General features: G+C 40.9%; 1 protein-coding gene across 4 annotated transcripts in view; it reads right to left on the bottom strand.

Moving 5' to 3' along the window:
* Positions 1 to 612: 612 nt before the first annotated feature.
* PTPN2 (protein tyrosine phosphatase non-receptor type 2) overlaps positions 613 to 15,941 on the bottom strand; it is a 30,744-nt gene continuing 15,415 nt past the window's right edge. For 2 of the 4 annotated variants that reach the window (XM_065667946.1, XM_065667949.1), the window contains 4 exons: positions 9,693 to 9,902; positions 9,071 to 9,229; positions 7,148 to 7,335; positions 1,630 to 5,558 (listed from right to left, as the gene is read on the bottom strand). In XM_065667946.1, the coding sequence (XP_065524018.1) occupies positions 5,351 to 5,558; positions 7,148 to 7,335; positions 9,071 to 9,229; positions 9,693 to 9,902 (765 nt within the window). In that variant the 3' untranslated portion in view covers positions 1,630 to 5,350. Of the gene's footprint in view, positions 974 to 1,629; positions 5,559 to 7,147; positions 7,336 to 9,070; positions 9,230 to 9,692; positions 9,903 to 15,941 lie in introns of those variants that run through there. The other 2 variants (XM_065667947.1, XM_065667948.1) reach the window with 2 other exon arrangements.

Here is a 15,941-nt window from a genome sequence, read left to right as displayed (position 1 = left end):
AAGGCACAGGGGTGGAAACCCTGTTGAGTCTACCAGAGGAACTCCTGTAGGCAGCACTCCCTGCTTACCCCTTGCCAATGCCACTGTTGAGAGTGCGCTGGGGAGAATGCCGAGGGGAGATGGGAAACGTGAAGTATCATACATACAACACACTGTGATGGCACATTGAACAAAAACACTGCTGACTTCCTGCACTTTGCATCTGGCCCTTGGCTCCCATTAATTTAACTATGACCCAGGTAGGGAGAGAGGTCAGCTTTCCCCTCTTTCCTCCCTTAAAGCATCACCAACAAAGCACTTCCCCTTCACATGGTTACTCTGAACATTTTGTGCAATTCTCATCAAGCAAGCATAAGAAGGATTACCAAAACAACCAGGTTAATAAAATAATATCCCTAGTGTTGTATTACAACAGAAATGTGCTACAGTTCTCCCAAGCTCAAAATACAATACTTAACATTAAGCAAAATATTTGCATAAAGCACATTCTAATCATGTTGCCATTTTCCAGTTAAGACAGGATATAAGGAAACCTTAAGGTGAAACATACCTTTTTTTGCACGACAGGTTCTTAACAGTTTCTCCCTAACATAATGCGCACACAACAGCATATTGTCCTTTTAAAAAAATATTTAATGCTGCCAAAAGTATAAAAATACAGTAAGAATGGCAGTACAAACCAAAATATTTCCTAATTTATTTCTTTTACATCATTTCTACATTAATACAGGCATTGTAAAAACACAAGATGGCAAATTATTTTGTTTTGCAAAGTAGCAGGCTGCTGGTGGTCTTCGTCCCCTCGCTGCCGTTTACGCTGTAAACAGATAACTGAGGTCTTCTTGGTACTTAACAGACCTCACTTTTTGTTCCCGAAGAGGGGTCATGTCTTGCTTTGCATGTCAATAATTTGCAGTTTATAGCTGCAGAATATTCACAAGTCTTGAAGGCTTAGGTGTCAGTCAGTCTCGGCCTGCGACACAACGCAAAAGAAAGTCACCGATTCAGTACACAGTTCGGGGGTAAAAAGAAATAAGCACAGAGAGCGGGTTTGCAACTCGCTACAAACACCAAACAGCTTCTCGCACATCTCCTGGAGCAACTACTGACTATGGCCTGCTGTAGCAAGCGCTCTCGCCAGGACAGTTTCCGTATTACAGCACAAGGCACTTACTGGCTGGAGAGCTTGAAGTACAGGTCTCAGCCCAGCAAAACCCCTTCCTCGTGTTCAACCACAAGCACCACGGCAGTCCCCTCAAGCCTTAGTGAGACCAGGGAAGCTGCACCTCAACACCACCGATGTTGCCTTTCATGGCTCTGCAGGCCAATCCCGGCACAGGAGCACAGAAATAAGTGTTTCTAGGCAAAGGGTTCTCAGAGTGAGGCAGACATTCTAACTAACTCCGGGTGGGCTGTGCTACGGGAAGGTAAGACTCTATTCTGAGGAACACAGAAAAAGCTATTGGTGCTTACAGCACCAGGCATCCAAGCTGCTACAAGTAAAACACTTCTAAGTTCCGCAAGCACTGCACTGATTCATAAAGCAGTTCTCCTTGATCAGTTCAGACTCAGTAAAAAAGTTCTTCCAAGTATTTATCCCTTCAATTTAAATAAAGACTCAGACAGAGATGCGATTTTGAACACATTTATTTTTCGTACATAAAAACGAAAGACTGACCTAAAACGTTTTTGGAAAACAGAAAAGCTGAGACGGACTACTGTGCGTTACGTCAACTTCGCAAATTCCATCCTCTGACTTTAGCCACTTGGCCAGGCAGAAGACTTTTCTCATTGTTAACCTAGTTTCTTGTACAGTCCTCAAGTGTCTCAGGTGTAACTATAATGCCAAAGAGCAAACTAAGTAATTTGGTCAACATTCAGTTAAACTTCAAGCTAGACAGGCTTTTTCACCACCCGCAGAATCCAATCACACACACACGCACAAGCATTTATGCCTTTTCCCTTTTCAGAGGGGCAGAAACTGGCATCAATAAACCATTTCACTGAAGGTTTAACAGAAGCAGCTAAGTTTTGCTTGCACCACCTTAGCTCTGTAAAATAAATCTGTACTGATGTTAAATTTCTATTTCATGCCAAATTCAATTCTTTTACTTCACACGTTTCAAGAGTAAACACAGCTGTACCGTCACTCCGAGTGGATTGCCCCTGCACCAAGAACAAGCAGAAAACCTAAAGGACTCATTCCAAACTTGCAACCCCCTTGCAGCAGAGGTCTAAATGTTTGCTGGGTTTTTGTTTGTTTTTTTAAATTAAAACGTGCATTATTTGTACCCAAGTTTAACAGAGTTCACAGCAGCCCACTAGGCAGCAACTATTTTGACTGATGTATTTCCAGAACAGAGGGGAAAACCCAACATAAGAGCACTGAATTTTGTGCAACAGCTTCTTAGAAGTAGCACAGGACCAGCCAGCAGCTTGCCAGAAACAGGGGTTGGGGGGAGGCAGGAGAGGGGTCAGAAGGCATGTCCTTTTACTCTTCCTTTAAGCAAGCTCTACAACAGAGGTCACTGGGATCGAGAGCTCTCCATTTTGGCCTGTATCGGTTCCTATTTAGGGTCCAAGTTGTGCAAAACTACTAAATTCTATAGAACATCATTCTAAATTCTAGAGAATTCTAAATTCTATAGGATAACAAAGTAGCACAAGGATTCAGTCTGCAGGAAAGAGAACAAGCCTCCCTCAGATTCTGTTTTTTAAGGATTACTGACAGACCAGAAAAAAAGAAATCATTCTATCCAGGATATCTCCTGGAATGCACTAAGGGATCTGAATGACGTCCTGTGCCCATACTATCATGAACAATTCACTGTACAAAACACTTTTGTCCAAGACTTGGATTGGTTCATGGTCCTAAACCAGTCCCAGTGCAGACTCTCAGGATACCTACAGCCACAGAACCAGGTCCACGGGCTGAACGTGCAAGTCCTGCTGTATCAAGGTCAGAGAGCGTGAGGTGAGACAAGATGGCCGCTCGCGCCCTGCACCACCCACAGAGGAGGGGCCCCTGCCCAGGAGCGGCAAAACACAATCGCCAGAGTTCAGGAGATGGAATCGGGCACAGCTGGAGTTTGAGGTCTGTAAGATACTGGCGGCTCAGGAAATCCTTCTCATGCAAAGAAAGGCCGTAAATGACAGTGTGATTTCAGTCAAGGTTTTGCCTGTGCTTTTTCCTTAGATAGTTGTAAGTTTTTACAATAACATCTGGGGTATTTCTGCTACAAAAGCATTTAATAACATTCCACGTGGTTTTCTGTAACCAAGATATCTTTTATAAGGCACGCATGTTTACACCTACTGTCAGCTAGAGCCTGTCTTCTCAACTTAAATAAATTAATCTTTTGCCAAGCCTCGTGCTGCCTAAAGAGTTACTGTGGTTGTAGAAGGTAGGAAGTGTCTTAAAATTGCACATTTTCAGATTCGCAGGCAGCAAGCTGGTTTGCTTCTAGAGCTGCATAGTCGGTAATGCCACAGGACAGACTGCCCTGTCCTACTGACGCACAGTTTCCCAAACTCAGAACTCTGTGAAACTGCACTTGTTTTTCCTAGCTGGACCCTTAGGCAGTTGTTTACTACAACAGTGTAGTCCAAAACCCGTATCAGCTATTGTGAAATGAGAGTTTTAAAGAGCAAACTCAGCTTTACGCAGTGAATGTCAGACTATTTGCGCCCCGTGTCTGGTATGTTACTACTGAGCTTGAACGTACTGGAAAGCTTTCAAGTTAATTCCTTTGGATAAAGGGCAGAAGTAATCATCTAGCTCCTGAAGTATTTTTCAGCAGTAAATCCAAGTGCTTTACAAAAGGAGAAGTTAAAAAGAAAAAAGAAACATGGGAGGGAACCCCCAAGCCCGCATACACAACAGAAGACAACCGAGCAAGGAAAATGGAGGGAGAAGAGGCAACATCCCTGCAGTCGCCCAAAGAGGCAATGCTTGAATACGTAAACCCCAGGTTTCAAACTGCAGTCCACTGCTAGAAACTATCACGTCCCAACCTGAACGACAGCCTGAACGGCAGCCACATCCCATCTCTGTATTCAAAGAGAATTTAAAGGACAGAAAGTGATTTGTGTTGAATTACTATTCAGAAAGCGCTATTGACCAACTAACAGGAAGGGAATGCTCAGTAATTTTAAAAGGACAGTACCACAGCTGTCCCAAAACATTAATCATCAAGTGTTTCAACATCATGCCCCTACCGCAGTGCTGGGGAACCTCAAAAGCAGTTCTAGACTCCGTGAAGTTACAGAAGTGGCTTGTATAGCTGAATGCCCTGTATTGGGGACAGAAGAACACTACCAACACTGGTTCGCTGTGAAAACCACCTTTGCAAGTCCAACTACAGTTTCCTTTGATGTGCTTTCTACACTTAATACTGATGAATGCATTTTACTTTTTCTAGCAATTAAAATCTATAGACACACAAAACATTACGTTTCACATTTAATGGAATGTCAGAACTTTAACAACGTTGGCCTTCAAACAGCAGTTGAAGTCTGAATACATTAATCAACTTAACAGTACGCTCTTCAGTTGGGGCTAAGTTCTCAAAAACCTTAAAAAAAGAAAATCAGATTTCTAAGTCTCACTTAAATAATGAAAACTACAAAAAAATAAATAAGGAATGCAAGTTAACAGAGTAGAAATTGGCAAGTGCTTTATCAGACCCCTAGCTGCTCAGATCATAAACTGGAGAGTCAAAATACGGGGAATGGTTGCACTATTATTTTCATGCACAAATTATAACTACATTTAGTTTCAAAATCAAATTCTTTTTGGTCAGAAATTTGTACAAACTGAGCTGTCAAAAGTACAGTGAACTACAAAAAGGTTAAATATGCAATTATAAAATATATTTATCCTAGTTCATAAGAATATAAAATGTTTATGTTCATGTCACTAGTACATTACACATTACACACATTTAGGATAACTTCTTTGCATTAATAATGTAAATGATACAACACTGTTTATTGCTTATGTCAGGTGTATAAATTTAAATCCAGTCAGCCTTCAGTGGCCAAACCTCTGCGATTCACGGGTTGCTTAAGATCTGATAGAACACCATTTTAAAAAGTGTATAAACAGTTGCAGCAAGTTTGTACCTGCTCATATAAACAAAAAACATCAACTGTGTTGGGGGCAGCAGTTCGTTTCGCTAAGTACCTGCAGTGGGAAGTCCTGAGATGTTGACACATTACCAAGTTTACATCACTCCTCTATTGTGTCTGCACCCATGCCAGGTGTAAGGAGTTCACTGCTTAAAGTCATACCCCTACTCAGTAACCTGCAGCAGAATTAGATGCTGGAGCAGACAGGCTTACTCTTTACTTACAAGGAATGTTCTTGAAAATACATTTTCCAGCACCAGTAAGCGCCAACTAAAATCAGTGTACCAAACCCAATCTTAGTGAGAATAGGTTGCCAATATAACCACCTTTTTCTTTTTCTTTCAGTCTCATTTAGCTTCTGCTTCATCTGCTGCAGCTTCTGTGCTGTGTTAGCTTTTCTATCGTCCCGCAGTCGTTTTCGGATAGTACTTAGAAAAGAAGAAAAAGAAAAAGGTAAATCTTAAATTGCAGAAGAGTTAAAAAGGCTATGAAAACATTAAACCTCATTGCAACACTTAATCCTTCTCCCAAGTTTATTAACTGTTAACAGAGATTAACTCCCAACAGTTAATCCTTCATCAGCACATGGCAGCAGCATGTAAAATCGAAATCAAGCAATCTTGATTCTATTTTAAAAACCTTGATGTGGATGGTTTCATGTCAGTGAAGCCCCATGAAATAAATGACATATGTAAAGATGTAAGTGTTGCTTGACCTACATGTTCAACAGAAAACAGAATTAGTTTAATTACCTGCGCTTAGTCTCTCAGCTCCATCAGTGTCCCCATTCAGTAGCTGAGATCTTTTGTGTGGAGGCTGCTTTTATATGCAGTGTCAGTGTTATGTGCAAACATTTGTAGTATTTAAGTGTGTGCCCCCATGTAGAGTTCACACCAGCCTCACTGAGGTATGGATTCTAACCTACTCATGCCTGCATGCAGATTTAGTAGTACCCATCTTGGGCTGTAAACCAATTCTGATGAAGGACACAGGCTACAAATCAGCCATGTGTTGCTACACTATTAGGGCTGCCTTGTAATTTGTGTCTCCAAAAGTATCCTTGCTACCTCTAAGAAAGCATAACTCTTAACATGAAAATCCACTTTGATTGTCCAGGTTCTAGCCAGCACACCACCACACTCACACCCATGCAACCCCTCCTGCTTGTGAGGGGCTCCTGTAAACATCTACAGAACTGCTGTCATTCTTTTTCAAAACAAAGACATGGAGAGACAAACTCATCAGGGTGTGCAGTAAGCCATCTGGCATTTCAGAATTCCAATCTATTTTCACTGAACTGCTGCATCTCATCTCAGAGCACAGCTCTCTGGCACAGATTCCTGCCTCTTCTTGTGAACTGCACAGCTCCGCACAGCCCAGTCTGGTTTCTGGGTCTCTGGTTACGGATCCACATTTAGCTACTAGACCAGAGTGACACTGCATCTCAAGGCACAGCCATGAAGATGGTAATTCCCAGTACAGCAGATCACAGCTGAGGCATTAGCACTCAGGAAGGCAAATTCACATGACACAGCTAAACTGCAGAGATGTACTCACAGTGGTAGATTTAACATGAGTGGAAGGTAACATTCGGCTTCAAAAATACAATTTCAGTCACCATACATAAAGCGGTAAGTGATAAAGCTTTTGTTTCTGACATATTAGCATTGTATTTAAAAATCAGTGTCAGATTATTTTGGGCACTTTCAGGACCCAATTCACACTGCACAAGAGAGTTCACTGACAGTCTGTAGGAAAATACTTTCAAGCATGAGGTTGAGCTGCTCTGATTAGAGACATCTGGGTTTTTTCTCTTGACCTTTAAACAAAAAGACTTTATCACAAGGAGTAACTGAAGCTGTATTTTTAAAATAATTAAGACAGTCAAATACCACCTGTCCTTTTCCTCTACTGAAGAAAGATCTTACAGTTTTCTTATGATAAGAGCAACATACAATAATTCAGCCTTTTAAGAGAGTATCTGCTGTCTTCTAAATAGTTTCTTCATCTTGCCTACCTTTCAGTGTTTCCATCTGTGATATCTTGAACTTTATTGGACAGGTCATTTGTTTTCTCCATTTGGTTTTTGTTATCCAGGCCTATGCTGTTCCCATTGTACTTCTCTGTGGTTATTTTGGTTGGGTGTGGAGGAGACTGCTCAGAACTTGGCTCTTGGTCCTCCTTAGAGAGCTCCTTCCACCGTTTCTGTAGACAAGAGCATATTTCAAACATCCCCCTAACACCAAAGGCCCTCTTTGCCCAAGATGCCCTCCAACACAACATTCACAGAAGTAGATTAAAGGAACTACTAGGTCAAGAAAAAAAACCAAAAAGACTAAATTGCTAGCTGAAGATGCATCTTCTCCAACAAAGATCCCTTCCTATATTTCTCTAGGTATGTAGTGAGGGGAAGAGACTCCTCAGCCCCTCCCTGGTATGAGCTGCAGCCACTCATTAGATGTAAGCAAGTAAAGGCTCAAGTATACATTGTGTCTGTCTACACATTCACTGACTTCCAAAATCCATAGAGATGTCAGAGGTGAACACTGGGGTAATGGTCTATCAGAGAAGCGTTCAATGAGTTCATGCTCTCCCCATCACTAGCAGAGAGAAGTAAGCACCTCTCTCTGAACAGTACAATTGTCCGTCCATACAGGGGGGAAAAATGATCTAGCTGACCTTGAAAGAAGAAATACTCCTATTAAGTACTGCCAATTATTTTTCTGCACATGACCCTAAGGCCTAAAGAGAAGAGCACCAAGGCAACCGCCTGCACTGCAGAAAACACTGGTTTAAGAAAGATCATCTGAATAATCATAACAAGAAAAAGAAAACAAAGAACAAATGAGAAGTGTGCCTCCTTAGGCATTTTCTTGGTATGAAGAAGTAACACACTTGAACCTGACAAGCAGTATTCTGAGTTGACAATGCCTCCTTGTATCCAGAAACAAGAAATCATGTGATCTAAATGGGGAAGTGCGAGAACCAGAGCTGCTCAGTTTGGAGCATGGCTTTTTAAAAAACAAAGCAGAAAAACATTGTTAGAGAAAATACCCTCCTACCACCAGAAACAGCTTCCAGAAAATAAAGAGGCTAAACTGCTGGTAGTGTTAGGAGGAATCATGCAGTCTTTTAGGCATACAGCATGGGTGTCAGGCTAGCAGCACACTACCTAGGTGTTCATTAGCGGTTGTGTGAAATTATTTCTTTGTGTAGCAAGTCAAGAAACATTTGTCAAAAAGACTCTGACAACAGCCAGAACCACAGAAAAGAGGAAATGGGATTTCTTAAAATCATGAATGAAGCAGAGAAACCAACAAAATAAAGAAGCTCTAGCACATAAAAGCAGAATTGAGTCTGTTTCACAGCCTCTCCTCCCAGTCTTCACACCCAGCCCCAGCCAAAACCAGCTGTAGCTACTATTAAATCTACAAGCCACATCGATAAAATAGTGGGATTTAGTAATCTGATTGCTCCAAACTCATGATATTGAGCTGGATTCTACTTACTGTAACACAAATCTTAAAGGATACGAAGAAAAAAAAAAAAAAAAAAAGGCAAAAAGCAACTGTACTACCAGGCAACTTTACTGGTATGAAAACATGTTGCAAAGATGAAGAAATCCTAAAAATATCCTTGTTATCTTTTCAAGGTGATACTGAGCATTACTTCTGCTTTTCAATGTTGAAGATACCAATTTAACCTTTTTACAAGACATTTGTACAGAAGCAGTATTTTATCTAAGAGGGGACAACTACATAGGATCAAAAGTTTAGCTAGTAAAAGGCACTGATCAAAGACCCTCTAACACCTGCTAGTCATCTACTGAAAAAGGCTAATTATCTAAATCCCATGAAGTTACATTTTTAAATACTGTTAGCAATTTAACTAGTTAGCACTTAATCCGTTTATGCTTAAATATACAGAGCTAAACATTTACCTGTATAGTTGAATCCCCCTTTATAAGTTTTCCTCCTTCTATTACAGCCATATATGAAAATCTTAGTTGATCAGGAGTTTGAATAAGTCCCATTCGATATTTCCTCATATCCAGTAAAACCTTCTTAATATCTACAGAAGGTGAGTCTTTTTTTTCCATCTGTAAAGAAAGTTACATTGACAATGTCATTACCATTGAACAGAGACGGAATATAAAAATAAACACTTGCAAAAAGTAATAATAAATCTAAAAATTAAAGTCATCGTATTATGTTTCTATTAGTTATGTATAAAATTAAACATCTGAAATTATTTCTTGGTTTCATCATGTCAAATGATTGTTTTTATAGGCAAACCATCTACTGAAAGCTTATTATGAACAAATCAATGATCATGTATTAATCAAATAAATCAGTACCCTAATATCAAGTTTTAAATTTCAGAAAGTTGAGAGGCCCTAACCAAACCAGAAGACAAGTATCTTATAATTTAGAAGAATTTCACCTAACCCTGTGCCGTACTTCTCCCTAGCACCAATCAAAGCCTCCTGACCAAAAAGCCCATACTGGGGAGGGACGCAGGGGAGAAGGAAAGGGCGACAGAGAAAGTGACCAAATACTTACCAGAACAAGAAAAGTGTCTACTAACGAAAATGTGCCGGAACGTCCTATGCCTGCACTGCAGTGAATTACTGCAGGTCCATGTTCCGGACTTAGTGAGCCAGACTCTCTGACTTTAAACAGGAAGTTCAGGAATGAAGCTGGGGATTCAGGAACTCCAAAGTCTGGCCATGTAGTATAATGAAAATGAAAGATCATCCTGGACTCGCCACTCTAGAAGTGAAAACAAATAAACAATACAACTAGAAAGTATTCTAATGTTGTTTGGTTAGCACACATTTCCCCAGTGTAGATCAACAGCTGTCTTCGATTTTAAGCCTCCCATTTAGACAAGCAATCCAATGACTTGCTTCAGGTTGGATGACAACCAACAGCACAACCTGAAGCAGGTTTTCATCCGTCCCCTTTGAAATTATTACCATACACATTTTTCGGTTCTTCTCAAACTTCCAATATTATATTTTATTTGCTTTACTACTTGCTCCCAAATATTCTTCTGTTTCTACCATTAATGCAACTTAACAGCTGGCAGCAGTTAGGAGACTGCTAGCATTATGACTGAAAAAAATACCTGTCAGCATTGTAAACACTCTCCACTCTCACTCAGAGCAAGGTTTAATATCTAGAGGAATTAGCATCTCCTTTACACTAACCACACTACTGAGAGAAATGGGAAACTTCCTGGAAAAGGCCTGTAAGAACCCGTAGAGCAGATGTCTAGCAAGACTTGTGCTGGACATACTCACACTTTGTAAGTAAGAAAGAAGGCTTCCAAAAACCACACAGTAGGTTTAGAACCATGCAACTCCTCTCCCAACACAACCAACTAACCGCAAGCATAGAAATGACAGCAAGAGAGCAAGTACATAGCTGAAAGGCTTTGATGACAAATTTGGATCATATTTTTCTGGAACTCGCTTTCGATCTGCTGTTAATTTTACTCCTTGCCACAGTGATTTTTTAGACAACTTGATCACTGATTTAGTTCAGGAATTTTAGAAAGGTTCAGTTATTTTTATCTTCCTTCCATTTCACCTTAATTTTCATATAAGATAGAAATCTACATAAATCTCCACAAAGTTGAAGCACAAAAAGATTTGAAATACCAATGTATTCCAGAAAAGCTATGTTTCTTTTTTCAGCAACAGTAAAATACAGCTATGAAATTCAAATAAATTCTGCTGGTTTTCATCTGCTCAAGCTGCTTCAACTTATGAAACTCCTTTGTGAAACTAAAATAATCCAGTTCACGGTTACCACAGTAACAAAAATACTCCTCCATTTTGTCTTTTGCCTTTAACGCCTGATATTGCAGGACTGCCAATACTTTCAAAGAAAGCGGTGGGTATTTACATGACCCAAGTCACTCTCAAATGCACAGTTTTCTTCCAGGAATATTCTGTCTTTTGGCTAAGAGCTCAACAAGGACAACAGAATCTGATTAATCGTATTTGGAAATGAGTAAACTATAAGATTTGAAAGAGGAAAAAGATCTACCGAGGCCTAAATTGTATAAATACACTGGCATTGCCTTTTCTTGTTTGTAGCAAAGCATTAAAAACAGTTCGCGTTTTCAACTGACATCTTCCTAGTGGTATTCTGTACTATTTTTTTTCAACTAGTGAATTAACTCACTAATCAACTGAAATTACCCATTTGTTTAAAAATCATAAAGGAGATACATTTTTTATGAGGAATCTGGATCGATACCCAAGTGGAAGACAGTGACAAGTGGTGTTCCTCAGGCACCAGTATTGGGATCAGTGCTATTTAACATCCTTCTTGGTGCCATGGACAGTGAGACTGAGGTGCCTTTAGCAAGTCTGCTGATAACACCAAGCTGAGAGATGCGGTCAGCACGCTGGAAAGAAGGGATGCCATCCAGAAGGACCTTGAGAGGCTTCAGAGGGGGGCCAACACAAACCTCATACAGTTCAAGGCCAAGCACAAGGTCCTGCACCTGGGTTGGGGCAGTCCCAAGCATGGATAGAGACTAGATGGAGCACGGATTGACAGCAGCCCTGAGGAGAAGGACTTGGAGGTGTTGGTTGACAAGAAGCTCAACATGACTCAGCAGCATGTGCTCGCAGCCCAGAAAGCCACCCATGTCCTGGGCTCTATCAAATGGAATGTGGTTAAGGGAGGTGATTCTTCCCCTTAGTCCACTCTCATTGAGGCCTCACCTGCAGTACTGCATCCACCTCTGGGGCCCACAACATAAGAAGGATGTGGACCTGCTTGAACAAGTCAAGAGGAGGGCCACAAAGATGACCCGAGGCCTGGAGCACCTCTTTTATGAAAACAGGCTGAGAGACCTGGGGTTCTTCAGCCTGGAAAAGAGAAGGCTCCAGAGAGGCCTTAGAGCAGCTTTTCAGTTCCTAAACAAGGCCTACAAGAAATTTGGAGAGGCTTTTTACAATGGCATGTAGAGATAGGTCAAAGGGGAATGGCTTTAAGCTGAAAGAGGGTAGATTTGAATTAGAAACAAGGAACAAGCTCTTCACCATGAGGATGGTGAGGCACTGGCACAGGTTGCCCAGAGAAGCTGTGGCTGCCCCATCCCTGGCAGCGTTCAAGGCCAGGTTGAAAGGGGCTTTGAGCAACCTGTTCTAGTGGGAGGTGTTCCCACCTGTGGCAGGCGGTTGGAACTGGATGATCTCAAGGTCCCTTCCAACCCAAACTATTCTATGATTTTACAAAAATACAGAATTTCAAAGAAAGCAACACTCTTAAGCAATTTCTTCTATTTGTAAGAAAAACAACATCAATTTGCAAACAAAATTAAGAGGAAAACTGGAGAGATCAGCTGAACACACATACTAGGTAAATCAAAGGTTAAAGTTGATTCTTGTGAATCTAAATGATCCTTTGAAATTGTAATTGATACTCTCCCCTCAGGATTCTTAAAACAGCATTCCAGATTAAAGACTTGTTTACACCTCAAGGCAAAAATGCCCTTACTTATAGAAAATGTTTTTCCCAGATTCCATACTGTCACAAGCACTACCACTCTCCTCTTAAAAAGACCCCAAAGCAGTAGTGCTTCAAGCACACAGCCAACTGTCACCCAGCTCATACACTAATACAAAACCAGGTATTTCTAAAGGAGAGATTAAACAGTGCTGTTGTACATCTCACCTGGCTTTAGCCCACAGAATTACTTTTTTTTTTCCTCCCCATACTGTAAGGTGGCTTTATCCATCCCCCAGTTTTCCATCCCTTTAGCTCAGTTTGAAAATAGCAAGTCTCTCCATCTTTCCCAGGGAGTCCCGTGTCAGTGCCCCGGAACTGGCTGATTGCCTTTGAACCTGCAGTTTCCAATCATATGGCCAAATCCCATTCAAATATTTCAAACCTCCCACATTTTCTCTCTTAAACAGAATGGCTCTTTCGAGTGGTGCTTGGCAGTCATCTGTACAGCTGAAATACTGGCTTTGTGTGAGCATCTGTACCACCCTTTCTTAAAGGCCTCCCCAGTCACTGAGCTGCACACCACAGCTATCACTTAAATGAAATAATACAGGGCTGTAATGAGAAAAAGTTTGGCTTGCCAAAGATTCACAACTGTCAATGGACAGAAATTCAAATTTAAAGAACAACTGGTTTTATTTAAAGTGTTATCAGGAGCCTAGATAGTAATTTAAAGAAAAAGAGCTGGACTTCAGCAGTCAAGGAATAATATAAAATTTTCCCTATGTTCTAACAGGGAACAGCTTATTCTATTAGAACCACAAGATATTCTTCCAAGATCTATCCCCTAAGACTACCTACCAAAAATAAAAATCATTGAATAATCATGGGACACCATTTAAACAAATAACTTTTCAAGAAAATGGGGCAAACCATTCTAGTCAAAGTTTCATGAACTATTGGGATAAGCTGTCAGTAAATAACCAACACAGCTACAACTGATAAAGTTACCACCACACTGTACAGTTCTCCACTGATTGCTGGCAATCCCCACTAACAGCATCATCAGAGGATGATCAAACCACAAGCCATGCTCCAGGTTACAAGCAGACAGCCACATGAGGACTTGAGCAGAAAAACAATATGATGCCATTAGATGAACTTGTCTCAAAACAAGAACCTTTTTACACTGACTAGCCAATCATTCAAAACAAAAATGTACATAAATCTTAGAATGACTTTAGGTTGTTCAGTCACCTGAGAGTATGAATGTGGAATACTACTAAAACACTCAAAGGAAGTTGATGCTTTCAGTGTGAAGTAAAAACAGGTGAAAAGCTGGTCTGTCAAATTTCACACACTCGTCATAAAATCCCTCATTTCACAGTTTAAGCACTACTGAAATGGTCTTACATATGAAGGCATAAAATGCACACAGTGGTCCTGTATTTAATGATCTTGCTTTAAGTGCAATAACTGCTAATTTTATCATATCAAAATGAGAAGACATGCTGTAAGGACAGTATTTTAAGCACTGAAATTCAAAATCTTAAATTAACTCTTACCACAACCTCTTCTATTTGCTCACTCTAATGCTTGGCAGTATGGTTTTCAAATATGTACATAAAAATGGAAGGATGATAACTGGGCCAAATAATCCTCACAAACATCCTGAGTTTTTTCACAAACTAGTGCATATTCTTTAAAGTCAAAGTGGTAATAGCTATACCCGTTGAAGCTGCAGCACACTTGAATTTCAAGTAAGCCTATGTTCTCCTTTCCTATTAGACAACCAATACCTTTCCAACATCTCAGCCTTATTTCTGTGATCATAAAGACCAAAATTAATTCCTGTTGCAGTCTGACAAAGTGATATGAGGACAACCCACAAGTTTAAAAGCAAGCATACCCCATGTTCCAGAAATCTCTTCAAAACACTATAGAAATTACATACATACACACATCCATATACAAAGGTACCACCAGATCCCAAAACATCGCTTGCCATTAGATTGCTTACCACCACAAACAACATTTAACATTTTGGACATTATAAACTATAAACAAAGTAAATCTTATTTTCTTGAACTAGACCATCTCTTCCCGGTTCATCCACAGGACCAGACAGCAAGGGCCACTAAGAAATCTTGTGTCACCTCAGTCTGACAGCAATGGCAGAGCCTCTGACAGAGGCCCGGGGCTACACTGAGAATCCATTCTGCTAATGGGTTTTTCCAAGTATTGGCTATTTGCAGAGGACTCAAGATTCTATTTGGGGTTTATTAATAGTCCCTACTCTAAAGTATCATACCCCCGGTGTCACATCAAATCTAATTCATTTCTTCTAACCCCTTCTCCTCCAGGAAATATTTTCTTTGCAAACCTCTCTTTCAGTTGCTTTATTCTTATTTCTAGGAACCCAGTCTGAGATACATCAAGGTTCCTTTGGCAATTTCAATTCCTTTCCGCTGTTCAATTTCCTCACCCAGTAAATCCCTGGTTTCCCAGTACTCATTTGCCATGCCATACCTTCCCTGAATGCCCCGCTACATTAGTACTGAGGTTTTGCTTATAAGCATTCATTATGTGTCATATTATATCTTACTCCTAGCTATCTGGGTTGCTGCATCAGAAAGCACTGAAAACAAAAGTTTTCCTAATCTAAAGACAAGTACTTATATTTGTGACAAGAAAAAATAAAAGTGGCAATAAAGAGTAATGCCATCCTGAGGGACCTTGACATGCCTGTGAGGTGGGCTGATGCCAACCTTATGAAGTTCAACCATAACAAGTGCAAGGTCCTACACCTGGGTCGGAGCAATCCCAGGCACAGCTACAGGCTGGGCAAAGAAGAGATTCAGAGCGGCCCTGCAGAGAAGGACTTGGGGGTGCTGGTCGATGAGAAAATGAACATGAGCCGGCTTCAGTGTGCGCTCGCAGCCCAGAAAGCCAACCATATGCTGGGCTGCATGAAAAGAAGCGTGACCAGCAGGTCAAAAGAGGTGATCCTGCCCCTCTACTCTGCTCTTGTGAGACCTCACCTGGAGTATTGTGTGCAGTTCTGGTGTCCTCAACATAAAAAGGACATGGAACTGTTGGAACAAGTCCAGAGGAGGGCCACGAGGATGATCGGGGGACTGGAGCACCTCCCGTACGAAGACAGGCTGAGGAAGTTGGGGCTGCTCAGCCTGGAGAAGAGAAGGCTGCCTGGAGACCTCATAGCAGCCTTCCAGTATCTGAAGGGGGCCTATAGGGATGCTGGGGAGGGACTCTTTGTCAGGGACTGTAGTGACAGGACAAGGGGTAACGGGTTAAAACTTAAACAGGGGAAGTTTAGATTGG

The sequence above is a fragment of the Lathamus discolor genome, chromosome 2, assembly GCF_037157495.1.
Source record: "Lathamus discolor isolate bLatDis1 chromosome 2, bLatDis1.hap1, whole genome shotgun sequence".
Classification (NCBI taxonomy): Eukaryota; Metazoa; Chordata; class Aves; order Psittaciformes; family Psittacidae; genus Lathamus; species Lathamus discolor.
The sequence above is the reverse complement of the archived record's forward strand: the minus strand, read 5'-3'. Positions and strand labels throughout refer to the sequence as shown.